This window comes from Cibotium barometz, chromosome 38, assembly GCF_041138505.1.
Source record: "Cibotium barometz isolate CiBa-2024 chromosome 38, ASM4113850v1, whole genome shotgun sequence".
Taxonomy (NCBI): Eukaryota; Viridiplantae; Streptophyta; class Polypodiopsida; order Cyatheales; family Cibotiaceae; genus Cibotium; species Cibotium barometz.
Genome location: NC_141083.1, coordinates 19,342,262 through 19,368,189, shown reverse-complemented (window position 1 = coordinate 19,368,189; position 25,928 = coordinate 19,342,262). Strand labels below are relative to the sequence as shown.

Sequence of the window (25,928 nt, the reverse complement as noted above, 5' to 3'; positions counted from 1 at the left end):
TTTACATAACTTGTTTCACTTAAAAATGAGGTTCATTACTTTAAATAACTTGTTTCACTTAAAAATGAAGAAGTTTCAAATGACAAACATATTTTTACTTCACAAGCTCAATTGCTAAGATAATTCATTGATGTTTGTATCATGTCGGCAATTCAACAACAAGATTCTATGTAAAATCCATGACAAAAGCAAGTGCTGATAATGAAAACCAAAATAAAACTTCTTATGATGGTAACAATGGTCATAATTACTCCTAATAACAGTGATAATCCCCTCGTGAACTGGTGTATAATCTGACACACTTGTTCTGCCATGGATGTTACCAGTAGATACCTCTGTATTTTGAAGCCATATGTTCATGTAGAAAAGTGCTGATAAAAAATGGTGTTTTCTTGATAAACTCGATGGAAATGGTTCGTGAGCACCTTAAAGTAAACAACCTCAAAGTATAGACGGCACGCTGGTTAACTAACCTCAAAGCATGGACACTGGCATATTCTATATGGGCTTATGGCACACTGGTTCTGCAGCACATTCTCTTGTCCAGGTGAAGCCCAGTAGTAGCTAGGCTTCATCCTCACAAAGGTGCTACACTCCAACAAAAATAGGTCTGCTTTACCCTTCTCGTTTCAAGTTTTTAGACACAGCATGCAGTCACAAAACACAAACAGAAAGCATAACACAGACTACGTACAAGTGTGGAAAATCTAAATCTTAAAGCTGTGGTGGTGGAGAGTGCATTAGTGTGTACACCTTGAATCCCACAAACATACCACCGAGTCCTTCCACCATTGCACATTTGAAGATATACAACCCCTGCATTACTTTCCAAGACTTTGATAAAAAAAAATGCTGTCATGAATAGCAAGTGTGTCACTTCTGTGCTTCTTTTCTTCTCAATCACCAGCATTCTCTGAGAACTTGATTTTCTTTGGAGCTGCTGGTAGAGATGTCCTCTGCAAATCCCCACAAACACTATTTTTAGCGCAAATTTAAAATAATTCACTTCACGTTCATTATATAAAAGCTGATAATGCCTAGGTATTCAAACATTCCTGGTTGTCAGAGAATCTGATGATGGATGGGGGCAGGTCGGGCAATCGAAGACCTTGCCTGCCCATCCGTATATGATTTGTAAGGCCCCTTAAGTAGCATACCAAATCCGGATACTCATACTCGATTCCTGCAGCTTTGATCTTCTTCCTTCGCTTACTCTCCCTTCTAAGCATTGCCTTCAACATGTGCCGCTGCTCCTCTGGTTCTTTTTCCTGCTTACATCATTAACAGTTCTAACCATCGCAATGAATGCATCAAAAGGGGAAAACTGATTATTAGAATTGTGGAGTTAAAAAAATACCCTATTTTGCTTTATGCTTTCCAACCGCTTCCAATTTGGAGGTTTATAAACACGACCAGAGCCAACCCACCTGTTCCAAAGAAACACACAGTTATCAATTCCAAGTCTTGAGCCAAATGAGCACTTCATGAATTCTTGTTGGCATCTCTGACATAAGTATGGAAAGAGGAAGGCCGACTTGGCTTACATTCTATTGTGAACCCTCTCAAGAGGAACCAACTTGACTTGCAACAAGTTCTCATACAGGAGATAATTGTGCATAGAATCTGCCACTATCTCTGCCACCTGATCCACATGCAAAATTGTATCAGAATCTTCCTCGCAGTTGAAAAATATCCCTTGGAGTCCAGAAAGAAACATGACCCTACCTCAGGTGACTCAAACTGGATGAAGGCGTAATGCTTTGACTTGCCCGTCTGCACCAAGAAAAACAAATGTGTTAAGTAAATTAATTATCCAGCAACTGATGGCAAAATCACACAAAGTGTTACCCTATGCTATATTATGTGACCACTCTCCTTTATGATATTTGCCTTTTACAGTTCTCCAAACCTTCATTTTTACCTTCTACAGTTTTTTTGTGAACTGCATTATTTCCTCTAATCTAAAACACTGCCAGGGTACCCCTTAAGATAAGTTGAACACAGGTTTCCCAGAAAAATATTTCCATTTAATTTTTTTTGGGGGTGGGTTTTGTGTTGGTGGTTTTTTCTTTTTCTGTTTAATCTGGCTGGGGAGTCTACAAGATGCCAAAATAGCCAATCCTTGCCTTCTTACATTGTGACATACCTACAAAAGCAAGGCGCACACAGCAGCTGTGGGGGCAACAGCGTGTGCTGCCGGATTTTATCGCCATTTGAGCGCCCAAATAGTGACACTGAATGACCTCCATGGGCCTTTGAGCTCTGGACTCCAGCCCTAGGGCTCTCGTACGAGTGGCGCCTGTTTGTGGCTAAGACTTAGGTCTTGGGCCTGATGCTGGTAACTCCAACCGCGACTCCTCGCTAGATCCTGGGCACAACATACCAGTAGGCCCAGGGACTCACACCAGCTTCACCAGCATCCATTTCCATCATAATGTTGACCACATCAATGAGGACCACCTCTCCCGCCACATTTCATCCCTCAACTTATCCCCTCCCCATCTCCACCATCACATTCCAACTCTCCTGCATCATCCATGACTCTGCCCACGCCAGCTTTCCCTATACCAAATGCTCCTTAGCAAGTTTCCCATAACCCCAAATTTCAAAATGGGTGGTATGATGAAGAGTGCAAAACCACCAAGCTCCACCTCTTATGCAAAAGGAAACACTGATTTTGAGCCCTTGAGATCTTCCATAGACTCACTCGTCTCGAAAGAAGCATGCGTTTCTCGCCAAACGAGAACATGCATTATACCGGCTGTTTTTGAGTGACGATGACTCGAGCTTGGTGCATTCTTGAGGAAAAGAGAACCCCACACCTATCACAGACCCTAGCCTCTGGAAAGCCTATGCACGACAATTGTAGGATGTGCCAGACCAGCCTATACCACAACTGACACATTCCTCAACGCACATCATCTTACCTCTTTGATGCTCTACTAGGGCTCTTAAAAAGCTGCATAATGGGAGAAAAAAGATCATGAGGATCTACACACGGAACACTTTGCCCACGGACACCATGTACTAGCTCCCATTCTTGGCAAGTCTTTAACAGAGCACTTTGTGAATGCTTCCCCCCCCCCCTTGGACCACCAACACCATCGTCCCCATCCACAAAGCAAGAGACACCTGTTAGAAGTCATCTCCTGTCTATTTGTATACACCAGGGCCTTTGTTGTGGGTGTGCCCGCCCTTATGAGGTGTTTTATCATTTTTCCACACTCCCCGTATTTTTTTCCCTATTTTTTCCCATTTTTCCTAGTGGTGGGAGGGCTGCCAGATGATGCCAGGAGCACCCCAGTGCTGGCCGACTGGATCTTCATCAGTCGTGGGCTTCAGGGCTGCTGGCCGACTGGGTTTTCATCAGTCGTGGGCATCTGTATGCTGGCCGACTGCATTTATGCAGTCGTGGGGTTATTTTCTTCAGTCGTGGGCACTCTTACTGCTGGCCGACTGCCCTCTATGAGATGTATATATAGCCCCTCAGCCCCCACCACTTTCTCATTCAGTTTTTCCGGGATCTTGTGTATAGAGAAGAGTTTACACACCTATCTCTCTGTGTTTCTTGTGCTGTTTATTTTCTGCAGTCTACTTGCTCTTGTCTACCCAAGTTTGGTTATCATTTCCGCTGCATATTCTGACATGGTATCAGAGCCCTAGGCTCTAGGAGATCTTGGGCGTTTTCTGAGCAAGAGGGGGAGCAACAGGTTGCTGATTGGTGGACTGTTTCGGGCTGAACGGGAAGAGAAGGTGCAAGAGGAAGGCGGGCAAAGGTGCTGGACAGCCACTTGCAGATTTTCAGATTTTTTTTTTCCCACCCACCCACCCACCCTTTCAGGTTACTCTCCGCGATGGCAGATTTACTAGAGATGGCTGAGAAGCACGTGAAGATTCCGACTCTCCCCACGTTCCCAGTGGATCGTCAGCCGGACGGGTCCAATTACGGCATCTGGAAGGTCATGATGGAGTCGGTTCTGGAGTCATATGACCTTGCTGATTTTATTATCATAGGGGTGCCACGGCTGGAAGCTGACGAAGGGGAGTTGTTATCGACGAGGAAGGACCGCGAGGCACAGGCACACATGTGGGATCGTGTCAACGCTAGGGTCCGGTCGTTTATTTTCCTCAATTGCACACCACAAGTGATCAACCATGTGAAGCACATGACGCTGGCGAGAGGCATATGGGAGCACTTGGCTTCTTTGTATAACAGGGTGTCACCCATGAAACGGATATCCTTGGAAGTGCAGATGCGGGTTATGAACCCTACAAAATCTTCGACGATGCGGGAACACATCAACAAGCTGCAGGCCCTTCAGCAGGAAGTCCTTCAAGCTGGGAAAGAGATATCATCCGAAGATATGGCCATCACTTTACTTTCCCACTTGCCTGGTCAGTAGTCTGCTTTCTATTCCTCGTAAATCACGAGTGGCAGGCTCCGCACCATTACTTGGGAGGAGCTTGTGCCAATGGTGGACCAGGAGGAACATTTCACGAACCCTCCTCACGGCGGAGATTCGGAGGCCTTAACTGGCCAACGGTCGAAAGGCCGGAATTCCAACAAGGGCAAAGGGAAGGCTTCACCGGAGAAGTCTTCTGAGAAGAAGCCTGATCCAGAACGAGAGAAGCTAAAGGCCGAAAGATCTTGTAATGATTGTGGCGAGAAAGGCCACTACTGGAGGAAGTGCCCTAAGCGGACAGGGAAGAGTACTGATTCCTCAGCCTCAACTGCGAAGACTCCGGCATTTGTGCACTTAGAGATGGTGGACTCCGATGCTTCATCATCTTCGTGCGAGGAGGCAGTTGGCTTCACCGCGAAGGATACCCGGGAATGGATTCTCGACAGTGGTGCTTCCAGGCACATGACTCCATCCCGTGACTTCTTTCTGGATCTGAAACGGCAATCAGGTCGTATCTTTATTGGCGATAACTCCACTATTCCGATACATAGTGAGGGCCGGATGGAGATTATTCCCGACGGCAAGGGAGGCAAGCATGCTTCCCGTGTTCTTTATGTCCCTGCTCTAGGTTTTCATCTTCTGTCAGTGCATGAGGTATGCAAGACTGGCTTTCGGGTGGAATTTGAGGAGCATTCAGTTGCTCTAAGGGACCGTGAGACAGGCAAAGTTGTTTGGGAAGGCGGTGTGGAGAATGGCATCTACAAGCTCTCTGCACTCTCCTCATTGACAGGCTCTTAGGTCAGAGACTTGTGGCACTTTCGTTTTGGCCACTTAAATGTGGATGCTTTGCGGCGCGCCTTCCGGGACCAGATGGTGATTGGCTTGCCAGATGTTGGTAGTAGGCAAGGACGCTGCAGTTCTTGCATACGTGGTAAGCAGCACAGGGAATCCTTTCCGAAGCAGGCTTTCAGGCGGGCTTCGAAACCATTGGAGTTGATTCACACTGACTTGTGTGGACCACAGCAGATACCATCCTTGGGAGGATCTCTCTACTTCATGCTGCTTGTTGATGATTGTACCAGATCCACGTGGGTCTACTTTCTTTCCCAGAAGGATCAGGCTTTTGCTCGGTTCAAGGATTGGCACGTGATGGTGGAGAAAGAGTCTGGATATCAAGTTAAGACTCTCAGGGCTAATAAAGGAGGTGAATTCTCCTCGACTGTATTTTTCAGGTTTTATGCAGATCATGGCATCAAAAGGGAATTGGCCAATACCGGATTGCCTTCGGAGAATGGAGTTGTTGAACGTAAGAACAGGACTGTGGTGGAGATGGCGAGGACCATGCTGGAGCATCGTGATCTTCCTCGTCCACTTTGGGGTGAGGCTGTGGCAACGGCTGTCCATACCATTAACCGCTCTCCAACGACTTCTGTACCCCATATGACTCCATTTGAGGCATGTTTTGGCAGGAAACCCGATGTCTCGCACTTCCGTGTCTTTGGGAGTCACGCGTATGTACATATTCCGAAGAAGCAGAGGGGAAAGCTTGACTCCAAGTCCCGCAAGCTGGTATTTGTGGGGTATAACTCTCTTTCCAAGGGATACAGGTTGTATGATCCAGAGAGGAATGAGATTGTTGTCAGCCGGGATGTGGTCTTTGACGAGCATGTTCCAGCATCCACTGTCGAGGAGCCGCCACTTCTTCGAGATCCAGAGGAGTCTGATGATGATTCCCAGTCTACTACTCCAGTTGATCCACCTCAGTCATCACAGGAGGTTGAGCCCGCAGCTGGAGTTGAGCCCCTGCGACCACAGGAGGCTCCACGATCTGTTCGAGTACCTAGGTGGTTGTTAGACATCCTTTGGGAGTCAGGTGTCACGGAGCTACCGTCCGAGTGGACCACAAAGGACGGCCCTCGAAGATCACATCGAGTCCGAGATAAAAGCAACACGGCGGAGCTTCTTCAGGTGAACTATGCTTTGATGTCTCGTATCATGCGGGATAAAGAGCCCACTTCCGTAAAGGAAGCCCTTTCACAGGATACTTGGAGGAAAGCCATGCAGGTGGAACTTGATGCCATCGAGAAGAACAACACTTGGGAGTTGGTACCGAGGCCGTCGAAGCGGTCAGTCATTGGTGTCAAATGGGTCTTTAAGACCAAATACGCGTCTGATGGGTCGGTGGACAAACACAAAGCCAAGCTTGTGGCTAAAGGTTATGCTCAGCGGCCAAGCATCGACTACAAGGATACGTTTGTACCGACAGCGCGGATGTCCACGATTCGGACCGTTCTTGCCCTTGCTTCTTCTCAAAGGTGGCCCGTGTACCAGATGGATGTAAAATCTGCGTTCCTTAATGGTGACCTGCAGGAGGAGGTGTACGTTGAGCAGCCTCCAAGCTTTACTGTTCCAAGATCGGAAGGGATGGTTTACAGGTTACGTAAGGCCTTGTATGGTCTTAAGCAAGCTCCCAGGGCTTGGAATCAGAAGATTGATTCCTTCTTTATTCGGACTGGATTTCAGAGATCGGTTGCAGATCCAAACCTGTATCTCTTTCGGGAACGCGGCATGGTCACACTTATCATCCTTTATGTGGATGATCTCATTCTCACCGGCGGTCATGTGGAGCACATTGGAGTGACAAAGGCTGTCTTGTCAAAAGAGTTTGAGATGACCGACTTAGGCTTACTCCACTTCTTCTTGGGATTGGAGATCTGGCAGACCCAGAGGGGGTTTTTCGTCTCTCAGCAACGGTATGTTCATGAGTTGCTTGAGGCCTTTGGGATGGAGAACTGCAAGCCTATTACTTCGCCGATGGACCCGAACACAAAGTTAACTGTTACAGATCCTTGTGAGCCAGTTGATGCCTCGCAGTACCGGAAGTTGGTTGGTTCATTGATCTGGTTGCTGAACACTAGATTGGACTTGAGCTTCTCCGTAGGGCTGTTGAGCTCTTTTATGCAGACGCCATTGAAGTCTCATTGGGACGCAGGATTGCGGATCTTGCGGTATCTGCAGAGTACGAAGGATCTGGGACTCTTTTACACAGGAGGGAATGGAGTCAAGCTCCAAGGTTGGAGTGACTCAGATTGGGGAGGAGATCCAGACACGAGGAGATCTACTTCAGGATACAGTTTTACCCTCAGCTCAGGAGCAGTTTCTTGGAGCACCAAGAGGCAGTCAACTATTGCCCTTTCTTCGACAGAGGCAGAGTATCGGGCTGCTTGTGGTGCTGCTTGTGAGGTTGTATGGCTGCGGAGGCTGCTAGGCAAGATTGGGTTTCCACAAAGGGAGCCCACAGTCATCCAGTGCCATAACCAGAGTTGTATAGCTATTGCTCGGAACCCGGTTTTCCATGCCCGGACCAAGCATATAGAGATACAGTATCACTTTGTACGTGAGAAGATCTTGGCGGGTGACATCTTGCTACTTTATTGTTCGACGGAGGACAATGCGGCGGACCTCTTCACGAAGTCTCTACCTCAGGCTACGCTCAGGCGGCACTCCAGCTCCCTTGGGTTGGTTTCACAGCCAGGAGCTGAGAGGGGGTGTTAGAAGTCATCTCCTGTCTATTTGTATACACCAGGGTCTTTGTTGTGGGTGTGCCCGCCCTTATGAGGTGTTTTATCATTTTTCCACACTCCCCGTATTTTTTTCCCTATTTTTTCCCATTTTTCCTAGTGGTGGGAGGGCTGCCAGATGATGCCAGGAGCACCCCAGTGCTGGCCGACTGGATCTTCATCAGTTGTGGGCTTCAGGGCTGCTGGCCGACTGGTTTTCATCAGTCGTGGGCATCTGTATGCTGGCCGACTGAGTCGTGGGATTTTTTTCTTTAGTCGTGGGCACTCTTACTGCTGGCCGACTGCCCTCTATGAGATGTATATATAGCCCCTCAGCCCTCACCACTTTCTCATTCAGTTTTTCCGGGATCTTGTGTATAGAGAAGAGTTTACACACCTATCTCTCTGTGTTTCTTGTGCTGTTTATTTTCTGCAATCTACTTGCTCTTGTCTACCCAAGTTTGGTTATCATTTCCGCTGCATATTCTGACAACACCATGGGCCTCGGTAATTACTGAAAGAGTGCACAGAGTGGAAGCAAAGGAGCACTAGAGTGTGCTGAATAGAGAGTGCAAGAGAGAGAGAGAGAGAGAGAGAGAGAGAGAGAGATGGAGCAACTATGCTGAATATACTGAAGCAAAACAATCCCAAGCAAGAGACACAAGTAGTCTCATAAGTGAGGGAGCAAAATATGTACAAGACTGAATGAAAAGTGAGAGTCTTTGCTACTTCATCCTACTTTTTGTGACATTGGGGCGATTTATGACCCTTCTTGCCACAATAATGACACTCAATGTCCTTGTTCTTAGAAGATTTGCTGTTGTCTTTATCCTTGTCGGAATCCTTGGAGTTCTTGTCAAAACCCCCTTTCCCTTTCTTTTGTTGATTCTTCCCTTTATCTCGCACTGCCAAAGCTCCATCAGGGCCACCAAAGGTGCCAGTCCGCTCCTGAAAACGAGACTCGATCTGCATAACGGAGGGGAGAACTTCCTCCCAAGTAACTGGAACAGGAAGAGGAGAAGAAACAAGAGACTGAAAATATGCATCAAACCTCTCTGGAAGCTTGGAGAGAAGCCGAATAGCCATGTCCTCTGTAGAGATGTCCTTGCCACAAACAGCAAGCTCGTCCCACAGATCTTTCATCTTCGAGATGAAAGCAAATAAAGATGGAAAGGCAAAAACTGAGAAGTTCATAAGTTGCTTTTCCAACGCCAAAATCCGACCCGGAGACTTAATCTCGTAGAGATCCGCAAAAGCCTTCCAAACGTCATGTGCAGCATCTGCTGTACGCACATGAGAGAGAACAGAATCCTGACAGTTCAACATCAGAAAGGAGAAAATGCGAAGATCATTCGCCTGCCAAATATCAATCTATGCCTGAGTCACACCACCGGAAGCACGGGTGGGAGGGGTGGCATTGGCCGGTGTAACAAGCCAATCCCAAAGATCCATGCCACGCAAGGCCGATTTCACCTTCACCTTCCACAAGGTGTAGTTGGAACCATCCAACTTTGCAGACTCAGAGAACATATGAAGAGAAGTCGAAGCAGCCATCACAAAATCTTGGGCTCAATCTCAAAAATATACACAATCTCAGAAGAAGTGTCCTCCACAGGTACCAAGGGTGCCACCAAAGCCCGTACCACCACAATCCCCCTCTGCACAAGGGAATGACCCACGGAGAGAAAAACGCAGCAAGAGAAGGGCTACTGTCCTGAAAAACGCAGCAAGAGAAGGGCTATATCCAAACTCCACGTGGAATGAAACACTGATCAAAAAATTACCTGATGGCTGCAAGCGGTGAAGCCAATCTGAAGAGGTAGTGATCAGCAGATGCTGTTCAGAAAACACACCAACCAAGAGGCTGCAAATCAGAGAAAAAAAGCAGAGGAGGGGTACTATAGATAGGGCTAAATCCGGGGCAGCAGAGGAGTCGCTGAACCAGGAGTGATGATACCATGAAAGAGTGCACAAGCGGAAGCAAAGGAGCACTAGAGTGTGCTGAATAGAGAGTGCAAGAGAGAGAGAGAGAGAGATATGGAGCAACTATGCTGAATATAGTAGTCTCATAAGTGAGGGAAAAAAATATGTACAAGACTGAATGAAAAGTGAGAGGCTAGCCCCACCGATTTATAGGTGGGTAGTGCTGGCCGACTGGAGCTGATAAGCTGGCCGACTAGGAAAATACCAAACGGGCAAGGAAAAATCCCAGAAAAATATGTAAAATAGGGGTGGCCAGCCCACAATCAAGGTCCATGCAAAAGGGATCAAAAGGACACCAGAAATGGGTAGAAACTAGGGATGAATGTGCTAACAATTACAGGACTATCATGATTGTCCACACAATGGCCAAGATCTATGCCTATACGCATAAGTCTCATGTTTCCCCCCTCTCTCAAAATCCACATACATCTACCTAGCAGTAACCCTAGAAAGCATGCATCTGACAAGAGAAAATCAACTGTGGTGCTAAGAGAAACACATGGGAAGTATGACACAAGATAAACCATGAAAGACACGTAAACCTTTGTAGACTCCGTGTTTAGGTCACTCTGACATCAAGTGCAAGAGACCGCCCAGGCCTGTCTAACCAAGACAGTCCCACACAAGATTAGAGGAAACCAAATAAATGGGGTGCAGGCAAGCGCATCACCCAACTACAGGATCAATACTTTGATCCACCCCCGAGCCAAGGGCTAAGGTTCCACTCCATGCCAGTCAGCAATGGCATCCCATACCACTAGTGCCTACCCACATGGGCCTTCGACAAGACTATCTACAATCTGCCATGTCCACGGAAGGAGTAGAAACTATGGTCCAGCCCACAAATCCATCACAAGTGCACCGCACAACTGACTACCAAATAATAGCCCAATTGCCACTATAAATAGCCATTAGCCTAGTTTTATTAATGTTGAACCTTAGCCTTTTGCATCTGCTTGCTATCTCCTAATCCCAAGCTCCCTAACCCTATTGGATTAGGCCCACTAATCCAAGGATTAATTCCATGTACATAACACTTAAATCATGCTTGGGTAGTACAAGGGGAAAGGCACGGGAGGAAAGCAATAATTTCTTGTGTGGATGCTTATGATTGTCATGATTCTCATGGTTTTCATGATTGAAATAGTGATTCCTCTTACACATTTAGATTCAAGGACAACACCAATTACTCCTCGATAGATTGTTCGTGATCGTGTTGGATATCAATCTAAAACTATCGAGGAAGGAATTTCGCCAAAGTTGTTACTTCAATCACAATTACGATTTGCAATCATAACTGACTGTTGATGACTTGTGGCAGTGACTTCGTAGTTGTTGTTACTTTCTTGTATAATCATTAAACTTGATTCCCACTTATCACTTATTAGCTATTTTTAAAGGGGACACCTTTTCACTCTATGCAACCCTCGACACTCTTAAGCTATCAATTATAGCCTTGGTTCAACAATCTCGTTCCAACGATCTTGTCTATTCTATAAATGGATCATGGAGGTAATTGGACACATTTTTGTTGTAGTGCACGATACTCTTGAAGGTGTATTCTTTGACCATTGTCTGATGGAGTTTATAGCTTTACGATGAGGATTTAGTGGGCTCCATGTTGCATGGTAGTTTTTATTGCTCACATGAGTCCAAGCCACACGGAGCATAAGTCTTGACTGAGGTGATTCGATACACTGATGTGGTTTCTCTATGGTCACATGAGATAGCTTTACACTTAATGACATGTGGAGGATGGGCACTCCGACCAGTTGATTTTCCTTGAGGTGCACTAGCTTTACTAGTACTTCATTGGTAGTTCTGAAGCGTGCAAGTTGACGTTCTACCTAATAATCATCCCTTTCCGCGATCGGATGACCGTGGATGAACCATGTAAAGGTTGATCTAAAAAATATACTAGCTGTCGTCCAATTGAGGGGGATAATGTCTTTAAGATAGTGTGAAAAACATCGAGTGACCACTACCGGATTCCCAAAATAGCTTTGGCTCACATATATGATTTAGCCTAGCTTTACAACAATTGTATTCTTCCAAGGTTACATCGTTTGAGTGCCGCATGTTGTTGGGGAATTGCATGCAACTTTATTAAACCTCCAATATGTTGTTGTGGAATTGCATGCAACTTTATTATACCTTGACTAAACATTTGGGAGTCCGCAAATTGTTATGTGATGGATTTGTAGAACATATATGGGACATATCCTCGAGATATGGGACACTAGGATCTACCACGTGTTGTTTTATTGGCCCTTGATGAGACAAATGTTTTAGCATCTGATGTGGCAGATGTTTAGGTTTGGTAATGTGTTGATTGGTGTCGGTTATACTACTTCTACCCAAGCTCAATAGAGCACAAGGTGCAATTTCGCATCATGATTACCTTGACATAGTGTTTGAGAGGAGCTTGAAGTTTTTTGGACACTTCACTTAGTAAGTGATTGAGTTCAATTCCTACTCATGATGATTGTCCTCTGGCTGACAAGCAAAAGAGAGGATATATCAAATTTTAGTGGAATGTTATATGCATTCTGCACCAAGATTTTGGTAGAATATTGCATGCATTCGGCATCAGAAGATCATTTGATCGGTCAGTTTCCCCTATGATTACGCTGAGCAACCTACGAGTATGTAGAACAGAGCCAGACATCAGAGGGCAGCCAACGAGCAAAGTCGACAGTGCCAGTGACATGTGGCACTGCCACATGGTAGTGATGGCGTGGTAGTGGTGACATGGCAATCGGGTATTGTTGGCCAACAGCTTTCTAACTGGCCAACTAGGAGCATTGATGCATGTATATACGTGGGTAGCCAAATCGTCATATTCATATGCTTTCCTCAGTGTCGGACTTCTCAGAGCATTTCTTTGTAGGCGAAGTGCTAGCTATGAGTGTAAGTCCACATACAGGTACATCCCAAACAGGTACACACGGAGCTCGGTTCACAGCAAGCGCATCTGGTGCAGCAAGTACTACTGTAAGCACAGCAGGTACAGTAGGGTTTCAAGCAAGTACAACCGGTACAGTGGACTGTACAACAAGTTCAGTAGGGTTTCCAACAAGTACAACTAGTACAGTGGACTGCAACCGGTACAGTAGGGTTTTCAGCAAAGTACAGCCGTTAAGTACAGTAACAGTGCAATTGGTTTAAATGAATACTTACCACTTGTTCACATGCCACAAACCATGTTGAAATACAAGGCACTCGCACGGTTCACGGGTGGGTGTCCCCTAGCCGTGAATTAGACACCTCATAGCAAACAAGTCAAGCAAAATCAGTTTCAAGCAAGCAGAGCTGCGTGCACATGCTTTCTGCAGCAGATATATCTCCCGTTCTTGGAACCTTTAAATAGTAGGTCTTCCCGAGCACGGAACTGGCTCAATGGGCATCCCTGACAGTGGGTTCCAGGTCCTGGCCACACTATGGGTGACACAAGGCATGGCCTTCTGTAGGTGACACGAGTCTTGGCCTCAGTGCCTGAGGCAACACAAAGATCCCTGGCCTCACGTACTTTGCCACGAAATAGGGAGAGAAACTTGGGCGGCCAAATGGTGACATCTCCCCTAGCTTCAAAACCATCATCCTCAACTGAAAAGCCTCCAAATACGCCTGAAGAAGTTTGGGTAATCTCTGAAGTAGTCTTCATTGTTAGAATTTGTGCATCTCAGTGTTTTGGGGATCTACCATTTATTTGGTATTTATCTATTTTCTCCTATATATTTTGTCCAGGGCCAGTCGGCGGCCGGCCAGGTCCCTACTGCACTATATAAGGAGTTCCCAATTATTCACTCATTCATCCACTTCCCTTGCACATAGTTCAACATTCAGTTTTGCTGGCCATTGCCATTGTAAAGCTTTACTGATGTTATAAAAGGTGATCTTGTCCAACTCTCTCAATCTCCTTTGCACTCTCTCATATGTTTATTGTTTATGCTTCCGCCTGTGCTATCTCCTTCACAGTATCATACGATTAGGTCCAGGCTGCTCCAGACTCTGCAAATCTGCCCATCTTGCTGTACGTTTTGCTTCCATCACATCTCCGGCTGCAGATCAGTCCATACAGTACCTGCAGTTTCAGTACCCTGCTGCGTTTCTGGTCCAGCCCTCTTCTGGTTGCTGTCGGCCAGCCCTACAGGCAGTGTTTTGCTCTTCAGAGGCAGATTTTTAAGTGGTGCGTTTCTTGCTCGTGGTGCTGCCAGACAAGTGGCTCTTCACTGTCTTCTTCCTCCACGAGTCCCTGCCCTTCCGGTAGGCGGTTCCCAGTGGATCTTGGACTGTTTTGCTGCTATCCCACCTCCTTCTCTCTACGGTTTCAGAGGGGGCTGATTGTTCCTGGTGCCTCGCTTCGTTGGAAAGCACTTGAGAGAAGTGTTTTGAGAGCTGAGATTTGTTCTTTGCTGCTGTGGATATGGCTCCTCCCCTGTACGAACAAAGATGACAAGTTGAAAGGACCCAACTACGCTCATTGGAAGCTTCAGATGCAGATCTGGTTCATCCACAAGGGTTTGTGGGACATTGTTTAGGGCACTGAAAGGAAACCCGAGCGGTGGACTCAAGATCAGGAGGATGAATTTGCTGTGGAATTACAAGACTGGGAGAATCGAGACTCGAAGGCGCATTCTGTGCTTGTACGGACCATCACAGAGGAGGTCTCACTAGCAGTGCAAACTCTCACCAGTGCTCATCAGGTATGGTCAAAATTGGAGGATCTCTTTGCACGAGATTATCGATGAGAGCAGTTACCTTGCAGGGGCAGCTCTACGGCTTGTTATTTCCTAAAGGCAATTCAATGCAATCTTTTCCCATAAAGGCCAAGGTTATCCATGACCAGTTACTGGCTATGGGTGCTGCTTTGTCCTCTTCTTAGCTGGCTGCTCTTATCCTCACCAAGCTTCCTCGGACTCTGATGTTATTTCTCGATCTTTGCGGTGCCAGGTCACATCCACTCAGTTGGATTTTGATGATCTTAGCTCCCTACTTTTGGAGGAGTCGCCCGTTCTCATCTCACAGGGTAAGTTGAAGGTGTCAGTCAACAGTTCTGACAAGGCACTTTCCTCAATTCAGAAGAAAGGTTGGAGTCGTTTCTCTTGCAGGAAAAGAGGACATCTGTCCAAGGATTGTTTGTCCAAGAAGAAGGACAAGACCAAGGGCATGGCTTCATCTCAGAGAACAAGCAAAGACACGACACAGGATAGTGATACAGATTCTAGTACCACTTCTAGGGCTCCCAGGGCACTTCCGGCTCAGGAGACCCCAGATGGTGTGCTTCTCTAGTACACATGCAGTTTCCCCCCATGTGCTTCTAGCCAGAAGAGGCTTGTGGGTAGGAGAGGAAATTGATTACAGGTCCAGTTACTGGTGCATGGGGACCGTGATTCGGAGTTCCAAGCATTAGACATCTGGCAAGACATGGTTATCTTTGGTACAGCAAAGATTATGAACTAGATCTGTTCCAAGTTCATTGTTCAACGCTTTTTTGGACGTGATGTGTTCCGTCCACTGCTGGGGATTATGGACGTAGTATGTCCAATAGCCCATCATCTATTTTTGGAGTTCATTGCACACTTGTGTGGGATTTCATGGCCAAGCAAAGTTCCTTGTTGTTCATGGTGGCATCTTGTTTCGAGGAAACAGGTCGGTGGGTGCTCTCTCCAAGGTGATTCTAGTATTCTCGGTGCTGGAGGGTCCATGGTTGCATCTTCCTCGACTTTATCTTCTTCCGACTCTTGCATACTATGAGCTGCAAAGGGGATGTTAAAATTTGTGCATCTCGGTGTTTTGGGGATCTACCATTTAGTTGGTATTTTATCTATTTTCTTCTATTTATTTTGTCCAGGGCCAGTCGGCTAGCCCTAGAGGCAGTCGGCCAAGTTGTTCTTTGCTGCTGTGGATATGGCTCCCCCCTGTACGAACAAAGATGAGAAGTTGAAAGGACCCAACTACGCTCATTGGAAGCTTCAGATGCGGATCTGGTTCATCCACAAGGGTTTGTGGGACATTGTCCAGGGCACTAAATGGAAACCCGAGCGGTGGACTCAGGATCAGGAGGATGAATTGCTATGGAATTACAAGACTGGGAGAATCGGGACTCAAAGACGCATTCTATGCTTGTGCGGACCATCACAGAGGAGGTCTTACCAGCAGTGCAAACTCTCACCAGTGCTCATCAGGTATGGTCAAAATTGGAGGATCTCTTTGCACGAGATTCATCGATGAGGGCAGTTACCTTGCAGGGGCAGCTCTACAGCTTGTTATTTCCTGAAGGCAATTCAATGCAGTCTTTTCTCATGAAGGCCAAGGTTATCCATGACCAATTACTGGCTATGGGTACTGCTTTGTCCTCTTCTTAGTCGGATGCTCTTATCCTCACCAAGCTTCCTCCAGACTATGATGTTATTTCTCGATCTTTGCGGTGCCAGGTCACATCCACTCAGTTAGATTTTGATGATCTTAGCTCTCTACTTTTGGAGGAGGAGTCCGTTCTCATCTCACAGGGTAAGTTGAAGGTGTCAGTCAACAGTTCTGACAAGGCACTTTCCTCAATTCAGAAGAAAGGTCGGAGTCGTTCTTTCTCTTGCGGGAAAAGAGGACATCTGTCCAAGGATTGTTTGTCCAAGAAGAAGGACAAGACCAAGGGCATGGCTTCATCTCAAAGAACAGGCAAAGACACGACACAGGATAGTGATACAGATTCTAGTACCACTTCTAGGTCTCCCAGGGCACTTCCGGCTTAGGAGACCCCAGATGGTGTGCTTCTCTAGTACACATGCAGTTTCCCCCCATAAGCTTCCAGCCAGAAGAGGCTTGTGGGCGGGAGAGGGGACTGATTACAGGTCCACATACTGGTGCATGGGGACCATGATTCGAAGTTCCAAGCATCAGACATCTGGCAGGACATGGTTATCTTTGGTACAATAGAGATTATGAACTGGATCTGTTCCAAGTTCATCATTCGAGGCTTTTTTGCACGTGATGTGTTCCGTCCAGTGTTGGGGATTATGGGCGCGGTATGTCCAGCAGCTCATTATCGGAGTTCATTGCACACTTGTGTGGGAATTCGTGGCCAAGCAAAGTTCCTTGCTGTTCGTGGTGGCATCTTGTTTCGAGGAAACAGGTTGGTGGTTGCTCTCTCCGAGGTGATTCCAGTATTCGCGGTGCTGAAGGGTCCATGGTTGCATCTTCATCAACTTATCTTCTTCCGACTCTTGCACACTATGAGTTGCAGAGGGGGTGTTAGAATTTGTGCATCTCAGTGTTTTAGGGATCTACCATTTATTTGGTATTTTATCTATTTTCTCCTATTTATTTTGTCCAAGGCCAGTCGGCCAGCCCTAGAGACAATCGGCCAGGTCCCTACTGCACTATATAAGGAGTTCCCAATTATTCGCTCATTCATCCATAGTTCAACATTCAGTTGTTGGCTATTGCCATTGTAAAGTTTTACTGCTATTATAAAAGGTGATCTACTCTCGCAGTCTCCTTTGCAGTCTCTCATATGTTTACTGTTTATGCTTCCGCCTGTGCAATCTCCTTCATTCATAAACCCATTTCCCATTGATGGGCTAGTTTTTTAGCTCTCTCTCCTTGTGAAACACCATCTACTCAGGTTGAAGAACTTCCTCTAGCTCATCAACCTCTAGCAGATCTTCTGTGAGAGAAGCTCTTATGGTTCTGGCCCCACATACTTCTGCAACAACAGACTCACATGAAAGGCATTGTGGATCCTCCACTGATCAAGCAATGCAAGCCAAAAAGCAACCTTATGGATCTGATTGATCACCTTAAAAGGTCCATAATACCTAGTAGAGCGCTTACAGCATGCTCCCTCCTTTCCTAGTCTCTTGCGAAGTCTTGCTTTCTCAAATTTCAGCAATACCCAATCATTCTCAACTCTCTTCTATGCTTGTCAGCAGCCCTCTTATGCTTATCCTATGAACGAGCAATGGCCGTCCGCACTTGTGCATCAAGATCTCTGACATACTCATCTGTTGCAAACATCTCATCCTTAGTGTGCAGGATGGTTGGTAATATCACTAACGCCTGGCTCTCCCGATCTCAGCACCTTTGGACCGAGGTTCTCCAATAGCTTGGACTACCTGGCACCGAACAGATGTTGCCGTGGAGAGAGTTCTTTATCAGATTTATCACAAAATACTTTACTTAAATCTGAAATTCACTTACTTGTGGATTGTAGTTGGAAGACCAAAATTCATGGTGTCAATACGCAGTTACTTGAGAGAAACACCATGATGCAGTAGCATGTCGAGAGGAGTAGCTGCCTGAAGAAAAGTATGGCCTCCTCGCTGCAAAAGCACAACTACCAAAAGGAGGAACAACAACTACACATGGAAGGTACAACCGCCTGAGAAGAAGTACATACTGTAGACAGCCGCCTGCTGGAGCACAGCCGGCTGGTGGTGGACAAAAGGCCTAGCTGCAGAAGATAATTTGTTGGAGATGTTCACACAACCTGCTGGTGATGGGCTGCTGTGCAGTGCAGCAACTAGTAGTGCAGCTGGGATATGCCGTCGGTTGGTGATCATGCGCACAACCGCTTGGGGGAGCAATTCAGAAGTCGCCTGGGTGTGCAGTTCAGTAACGCCTGGCTACAGAGTGAACAGCCGCCTTGTAGAAGAACTGGGGCAGTCACCAAAACCAGTACAACCGCAAGGCTGAAGAAGCAGCCAACTGTGGTGTAGCTATAGTCGCTTGGTTGCAGTACACAGCTGCCTAGCTGTAGCCTGGCTGTAGCCTGACGAGAAGATGGCGTGGAGGAGCAGCCGGCTGTAGAAGAGCAAAGAACGTAGCCTTCAGGTGGTGGCAGCCGCTGTGCAGAGGAAGAGACGCTTAGTTGCAGCCTGTTTTGGCCGCCTGCAGAGGTTCACGCAACCTGCTGGGAAATAGGTGCAGTCGCCTAGGAGAAGGCTTACACAGCAACACAGTAGCCGCCTATGCGCAACAGTTCAGTAGGAGATGGCAGCCGTCTGTCAGAAAAATGAACGCCAGAGATGGACGCCTCATTCTTTTTCGATGGAGGTGATGGCTTTCTTTTATTAAGGTTGGAGACGGAGTTAGAACCATAGTGCTAGCTAGCTCCCCACGCTTGCATGTGGGTGGCCAGTCCCAAAGAGGTGTGGTAGGTGACCATGCCCACTCACACACACTTAAGTGTGGCTCCCCACCTTGGCCCCTAAGTGGGTGCCCAAAGTGGGTGCCCACTTTTAAGTGTATGTGAACATACAACCTTATAAATCAAAAGGTTAGAGATTAAAGTATTAAACTAACATGTGCAATATACTTACCACCTCTTCACATGCACCAAAACTTGTCACAAGACAGAGCAAACTTCACGACTCACTGGCACGCGTCCCCGCCCAGTAAGTGACATGTCAATCAGGCAGACACAAAAATACAAGTCATGCGAAAACAGTTTCAAACATGCAAAACATGAGTGCATGTGCAAATAGTATCATGGACATATCTCCCGTTCATGGAACAAGTACAAAATATCTGTCGGCACAAAAATGGCACGACGTAAAACATAAAAACCTGGTCTTCCTATGGAGTGACAGTCCCATAGGTAAGACACTTCCAAGCACGAGCCTCCCTATGGAGTGACAGTCCCATAGGTAAGACACGGCACAAATACTGGCTCTTCTATGGCGTGACAATCCCATGGGTCGAACACAGTCCAGGTCATACACGGGTGGCACCAGTCTGGCTCCCGTCCATACGACACCATCCTGCTAACACATGGGTGGCACCAGTCTGGCTCCCGTCCATGTCAGCAAAAATACTGGCCTCTTCACATGAGACACTCGCCTGGCCTCAAGTGAACGAGACACAAAAACTAGAGATGGACCAAATGGTCGGCCAATTGGTGACACCTGGCTAGCTACCGACAACTGTAAGACAACCTGGCTGGCTGCCTACAGGTCATCCAGACCCCCATGCTAATGCTTATGCTGCTGATGGTGACCTTGATGCTACTAATGATGATGATGGTGATTTTGATAATGATGTGGCTGCTGATGAGATGAGGATGATGCTATGCTGTCCTAACTGATACTTAAACAAGGATTAAGACTATTCATGCAGAGGATTAGCCATGGCAAGAGCGTGCAAGTGACATTCCCTTCTACTAAACTTGATGACGGGGCGAACACTGTCATCCTTCCTCCCTGGGCTGCTACTGACTTTGAACTACTATTGACTCTGATCTTCTACTTTAACTAACTTCTGACCTTAGTTGATATTTTTGTCGAAGCACCTTCACTCATTATCTCCACTTTCAAGTCTTGCTGAAGAACTGAGCATCTGTTCAGCTGTTGTCCCAATGCCTTCTTTTCCCTTACCCTTACCACATCGGTGGGTCACCTGCCGGAATTGATCATGCCTGTTGCTAGGCCTTTGAAACTAATCTGAGAGCGTTCTGCGTACATACCCTCAGGGAATGCTTCCTCTAGCTTTGCTTGTTGCAGACCACTCCATCTGCTATCCTGTTGCATCCTTTCAACTGGAACTGTGCACCTTCCTTGGGTCTATGCTTAGTCCCTTTACAAGATAACTACTAATGACTTCTATGATTTGATGATGAATGAACTTGATGATATGTTGAATTATGTCTGATCCTTATATATTTGCTTGAGGTGCTGATCGGTCAATAGAGGCTGCTATCGACCAGCACAGGACAAGGAATATTCACTTCATGCTACATTTAATGTAGCACTTCACTTCACTTCACTTCACTGCCTTGCCCACCTGTTGTCCTTTAGCATGTTGCTTGGCCGCCTCTTGCCTGGTAGCTGCCGACGGCTGTAAGACAACCTAGATGGCTACCGACAGGTCATCCAGACCCCCATGCTAATGCTTATGCTGTTGATGGTGACCCTAATGATGATGATGATGATGATGATGGTTATTCTAATAATGATGTGGTTGCTGATGATGAGGATGATATTGTAGATGATGATGCTATTGTTGAAATATTGCATCCTTCTCTATTTATGCTGTCATGGAGCTGTCGGCCTGTTTCCTACAACCGACTGCTTCATGCACAAGTATATAAGAGTTGCTCCCTTTATTCATTCTATTATCTTCAATTGCCCTATTTGGTGGCTCTTGTACTCTATAACCTCAAGCTAATAAAGCTCAGTTCCTGCTTGCAATCTTTCTCTCTCATGTTTATTTGCTTCCGCTTGTGCACATTCTTTCATGGTATCATTCGCCTAGGCTCTCGCTGCTGCACAATATGCTTCTCTCCGTTTTCTGCTTCCCTAGACTCTCCAGGCTGTAGATCCTTCGAACAGTGGCTGCGTTTCTTCTTTCTTAGCTGCGGTTTTTGCTCTACAAGCTCTCCAACTGCTTTCGGCCGCCCCTACGCTGCGTTTTCTTCTACAGAGGCAAGTGGAGGAGTTCTAGCTGCAAATTCAGTACGTGCATCACACAAGTGGCACATCAGCTCTTCTCCCTTCAAGATCCCCTCCCTCTTGCGGTAGGTGGTTCCCGGTGGTGTGTTTTTGCGTTTCTTTTGCTGCTGTCCAGCCTGCATCTTCAGAGGAGGCTATTAGTCCCTAGTTGGATCCTGTGGAAAGGTGCTTGAGAAAGCACGTGGATTGCTTAGCTACAGAGGTTGTTTGAGACATAGCTTCTTTGAGGCAGACATGGGTCCCCCTTGCACGAACAAGGAGGACAAGCTCAGTGGTTCAAACTATGATCACTGGAAGCTACAGATGAAGGTCTGGTTCACACACAAGGCACTCTGGGAGATTGTTCAGGGCCAAGAACGAAAGCTCGAACGCCCTACCAACTCTAGGAAGTGGACTCAGGACCAAGAGGATGCCTTTCTCGCAGAACTTTCAGCTTGGGAGAATCAAGACTCAAAAGCTCACTCTGCACTTGTACGAGCCATCTCACCAGAGGTCTCCCCCGCCGTGCAAACATTGGATTGTGCTGCCTCTGTTTGGAGAAAGATGACAGATCTATATGCACGGGACTCTACAATGCGGTCTCTCAACCTATTGGGTCAGCTCTTTTCCCTGGAGTTTAAAGCAGGGACTTCCATGCAGTCATTTGTGATGAAGGTTAAGGTAATTCATGATCAATTAGTGGCAATGGGTACTGCCCTGACCTCTTCTCAGTTAGCTGCTCTCCTCCTCATCAAGCTTCTTGTAGATTATGACATGGTTTTCCGAGCTTTGCGGGTTCAGATCACAACCCGTTCCCTCGAGTTTGATGATCTATGTACTCTCCTCTTGGAAGAGGAATCCATCCTAGTTTCTATGGGGAAATTAAAAGTTTCATCGTCTATTGGACCTGATCAGGCACTCTCGACGGTGCAGAAGAAAGTTCGGAGTCGGTGTTACAAGTGTGGGAAGAAAGGCCACCTGTCAAAGAATTGTCAGTCAAAGGACAAAGGCGAAGCCAAGGACAAGGGCAAGTCTTCAAAGAAGGGCAAAGATAAGTCACATGACACTGACACTGACTCGTCTAGTGACAACCCCAACTCTCCCAAGACCTTACAAACTGGAGAGAACATGACCGATGTCCTACTCTGATCTTAAGGGCATCCCCCCCTGTGCTATCTTCTAGAAACGGCTTGTGGGCGGGAGAGGGGGCTTTCAAAAGCTCTTATATTAAATCTGGAGCATGGGACCCGTGTGTCGGAGTTCCAAGTATAAAGACAAGCAAGTTCACCTGATGGTCCGGATGAGTTCCAGGATCAACCAAGTTTCCTTCATGGTTCAGATGAGTTCCAGTACTATTGGTTAGCAGAGACTATGGACAGGATGTGTTCCAAGTTCATTTGTTCGAGGTTATTGGATGTGATGTGTTCACAGTTCTACTTTGAGTTTGGAGCCAAGCAGATTTTCTTTTACTCTTTATAGTGGCATTATGTTTTCTATAGACAACAAGTTGACATGTGCATTTTCCGAGGTGTACTCAGTACTGGCCATGCTGAGGTGTCCATGGTCGCACCTTCGTCATCAGTTTTCTTCTGACTTTTTTGCACACTTCAAGATGCAGAGGGGGTGTTAAAATATTGCATCTTTCTTTATTTATGCTGTCGTGGAGCTGTCAGCCTGTTTCCTACAGCCGACTGCTTCATGCACAAGTATATAAGAGTTGCTCCCTTTATTCATTCTATTATCTTCAATTGCCCTAATTGCTGACTCTTGTACTCTGTAACCTCAAGCTAATAAAGCTCAATTCCTGCTTGCAATCTTTCTCTCATGTTTATTTGCTTCCGCTTGTGCACATTCTTTCAGCTATGTTGTCCTAATCCATACTTAAATAGGGATTAAGACTGTTCATGCAGAGCATTAGCCATTGCACGGGCGTGCACGTAACACATAGTCTTGGGATCTCTATCCCCCACAATGGACTTAGGCATACCATCGTGTTTAAACACTTATGCCACAAATATCTTGACTATATGCTCAAGCTTAACGGTCTTTCTGACCAGCACGAAGTGTACATGCTTGCTAAACCTGTCAACCATGGTCCAAATAGCATCATTGCCTTGCTGGGTACAAGATAAATCCATTATAAAGTCCATTGCAATACTTTCCCATGGCTGCAAGGGAATAGGCAACGGCTGAAGCAAACCTAGGCCCTTTTGCCTGTCAAACTTGACCTTTTGGCATGTAATACATGCGTGTATATATGCCTCAATATCCTTGTGCATACTAGGCCAAAAGAAATAGCGTGCGGAGGAGCATGGCACTCATCAATGACCTTTTGCCTCATGTTTGACACAACACATACGCAATTATCCTTCATGAGATACCCTTCTTTGATCACATAAGAGGCATGTGCATGTCCAGCCACCAAATCAGTCCATATATGCCCAAAATCAACATCCGTATGGTACAATTTACACATGGAAGATAAGTCTCTGTTAGCATTCATCTCCTGTCTGTACCATATTGAGTGAGGACTTGTGATGTGGGTGTGCCCGCCCGTGGGGGGACTTCTTGATCATGTCCATGTTCTAGTTTTGCTATAGCCATGGGGGGCTGTTTTTTTCCAGTGTCAGCTTGTAGGAGTCGATTGGCAAGAGGGGCCTCCAGGCCATGCTAGTCATGGAGCCCATTTTGGGGATTGTCGGCCTATATCTAGTGGCCGACTGCATGCCCCTTGCCCATATAGGGCACCCTCCCCCACACACAATTGTACCAGTTATAGGTGTATATAGCAGAGTTTATACCGTACTTCTCCTCTCTTGCATTTTTGAATTTTTTGCTCTCAGTATTGTGTCTCATTTCCGCTGCACATTCCAACAATCTCGATGTGAGGCAACTGACTCTACAACCACGTACGCATTTTCCACCACATTCTTCTTTCCTAGAGTGTGCATAATTTGAAAATGAAACATAGACAAGAAGTTTGCCATTCTCATATGCTTTTCGAAAAGATTTGTTTGCGCCAAGAAGTACCTCAAGTATTGTTTCCAAATAATCAAGGCATGAATTATAGCCAACAACTCCTTCTCATAGATGCCCAAAGAAAGCTCCGCATCTGTCACATGCAGAAGCTCTGGGAGTCTTGTTTTTCTTTTGGTAGCTTGATTTTCTTTCTCATGTTGTAGAGAGAGAAAACCAACCAAGACACTACTCCTTCCAGAAAAATTCCCATGTTTCAATGTTGGTTGAATGAAGAAAGACCTTTCCCAAGGACTTAGAACAAATGACAGACATTCAACATTGTGTTTTTCTTTTGATGACATCAATGATCACCTTTCTTTTTCTTTTTCTTTTTGTTTGTGTGTGTGTGGTAATTGTTTTTCACAGGGGTTAGTAGAAATCTAACATAAGGTGCACCACATACCTTCCTGTTCCGAGAGATCCGTAAGCGCTTGATGCTCCCAAATTGGCCAAAAAAACCTGGAGCAAAAGTAAAAAGGGTGAACTTGGTGTTGAAAAGCCTTAAAGAAACCACAAAATACAGCTTATGAGAAAAGGAAAAGAAAACCAGGTGGATTCAGTACTAAGATAGCCTGAGAATCGACTGCCAAGGAACCCTGAAGTTTAAGATAACCAGCATGTGGGACACCCTAAACAAAAAAATTGGCTAAGAAACACTTAGCAATCATGGGCTAGCAAGCACAGGAGCCCCTAAAGTTCGGCTCTTGTAAAGGCTAAGAAGCTTCAAAGTCCAGTTTTTGTAGAGGGTACGGTAAACTTAGAGCTAAAGGCTAATAAGTCCCCCCAAAATTAATGGCTAAGGAGCTCTGAAAATGGAAGGTAAGAAAAACTAGGGTGGAGAAACCTAAAATATAATGGCTAAGAAACCGTAATACTCAATGATTAAGAAATCTCAAAATGCATGACAAAGAAACCCCGAAACTCCCTTGCTGAGAAACCCTAAACCTACATACAAGCTGAGAATCTCTAGAAATTTACGACTAGGAACCTTACAAAGCTATGGATGCGCTAAGATACCTTAAAAATCTATAACTAAAAACCCTATAAATCCATAGCTCACGTACCCTATGAATCCATGGCTGAGAACCTACATACCTCGCATCTGCTCCTCGTAGAAGCCATGGGGTATGCGACCGACGTAGACTACGTTTGTTTTGTTCTCAAGTGGAGGTCCTGTCAATGTGAGGCTCCTGCCCTGCTGCTTCTGCCTGCGCGTCTTCTTCGTCTTCTTCTTCACTCCTAGGGTTACGTCTTCCTCTGTGTCGAGGGGCTGCCAAAGAAAAAGGGGGGGGGAGGGGGGAGACCATACTCACTTTAACTGTCTCGCAACAGAATCCATAAATGCTGCAGAAGAAAAACTGAAGATGGCCTTCTTACCATGAACTCTCGCATCATTGCCATGGTTTCGCCCCCGAGAGAGAGAAAGAAAGAGAAAGAGAAAGAGAAAGAGAGATAGAAAAGACTTAGAGAAGGCTATTAAAGAGAGAGAGGGAGAGAGAGAGGTATTAACGTGCAACAGGAGGGCTATTAGAGAGAGA

At 46.2% G+C, this 25,928-nt stretch overlaps 1 protein-coding gene across 1 annotated transcript; it reads right to left on the bottom strand.

Moving 5' to 3' along the window:
• Positions 1–696: 696 nt before the first annotated feature.
• LOC147616423 (RNA-binding (RRM/RBD/RNP motifs) family protein) lies at positions 697–25,928 on the bottom strand. The gene is made up of 8 exons (XM_086777506.1): positions 25,768–25,928; positions 25,486–25,660; positions 24,794–24,849; positions 1,726–1,773; positions 1,545–1,642; positions 1,358–1,427; positions 1,158–1,268; positions 697–956 (listed from the first exon to the last, which is right to left on the bottom strand). Exons 1-8 carry the CDS (start codon positions 25,789–25,791, stop codon positions 897–899), a joined length of 642 nt encoding a protein of 213 aa, XP_086633632.1. The 5' UTR covers positions 25,792–25,928; the 3' UTR covers positions 697–896.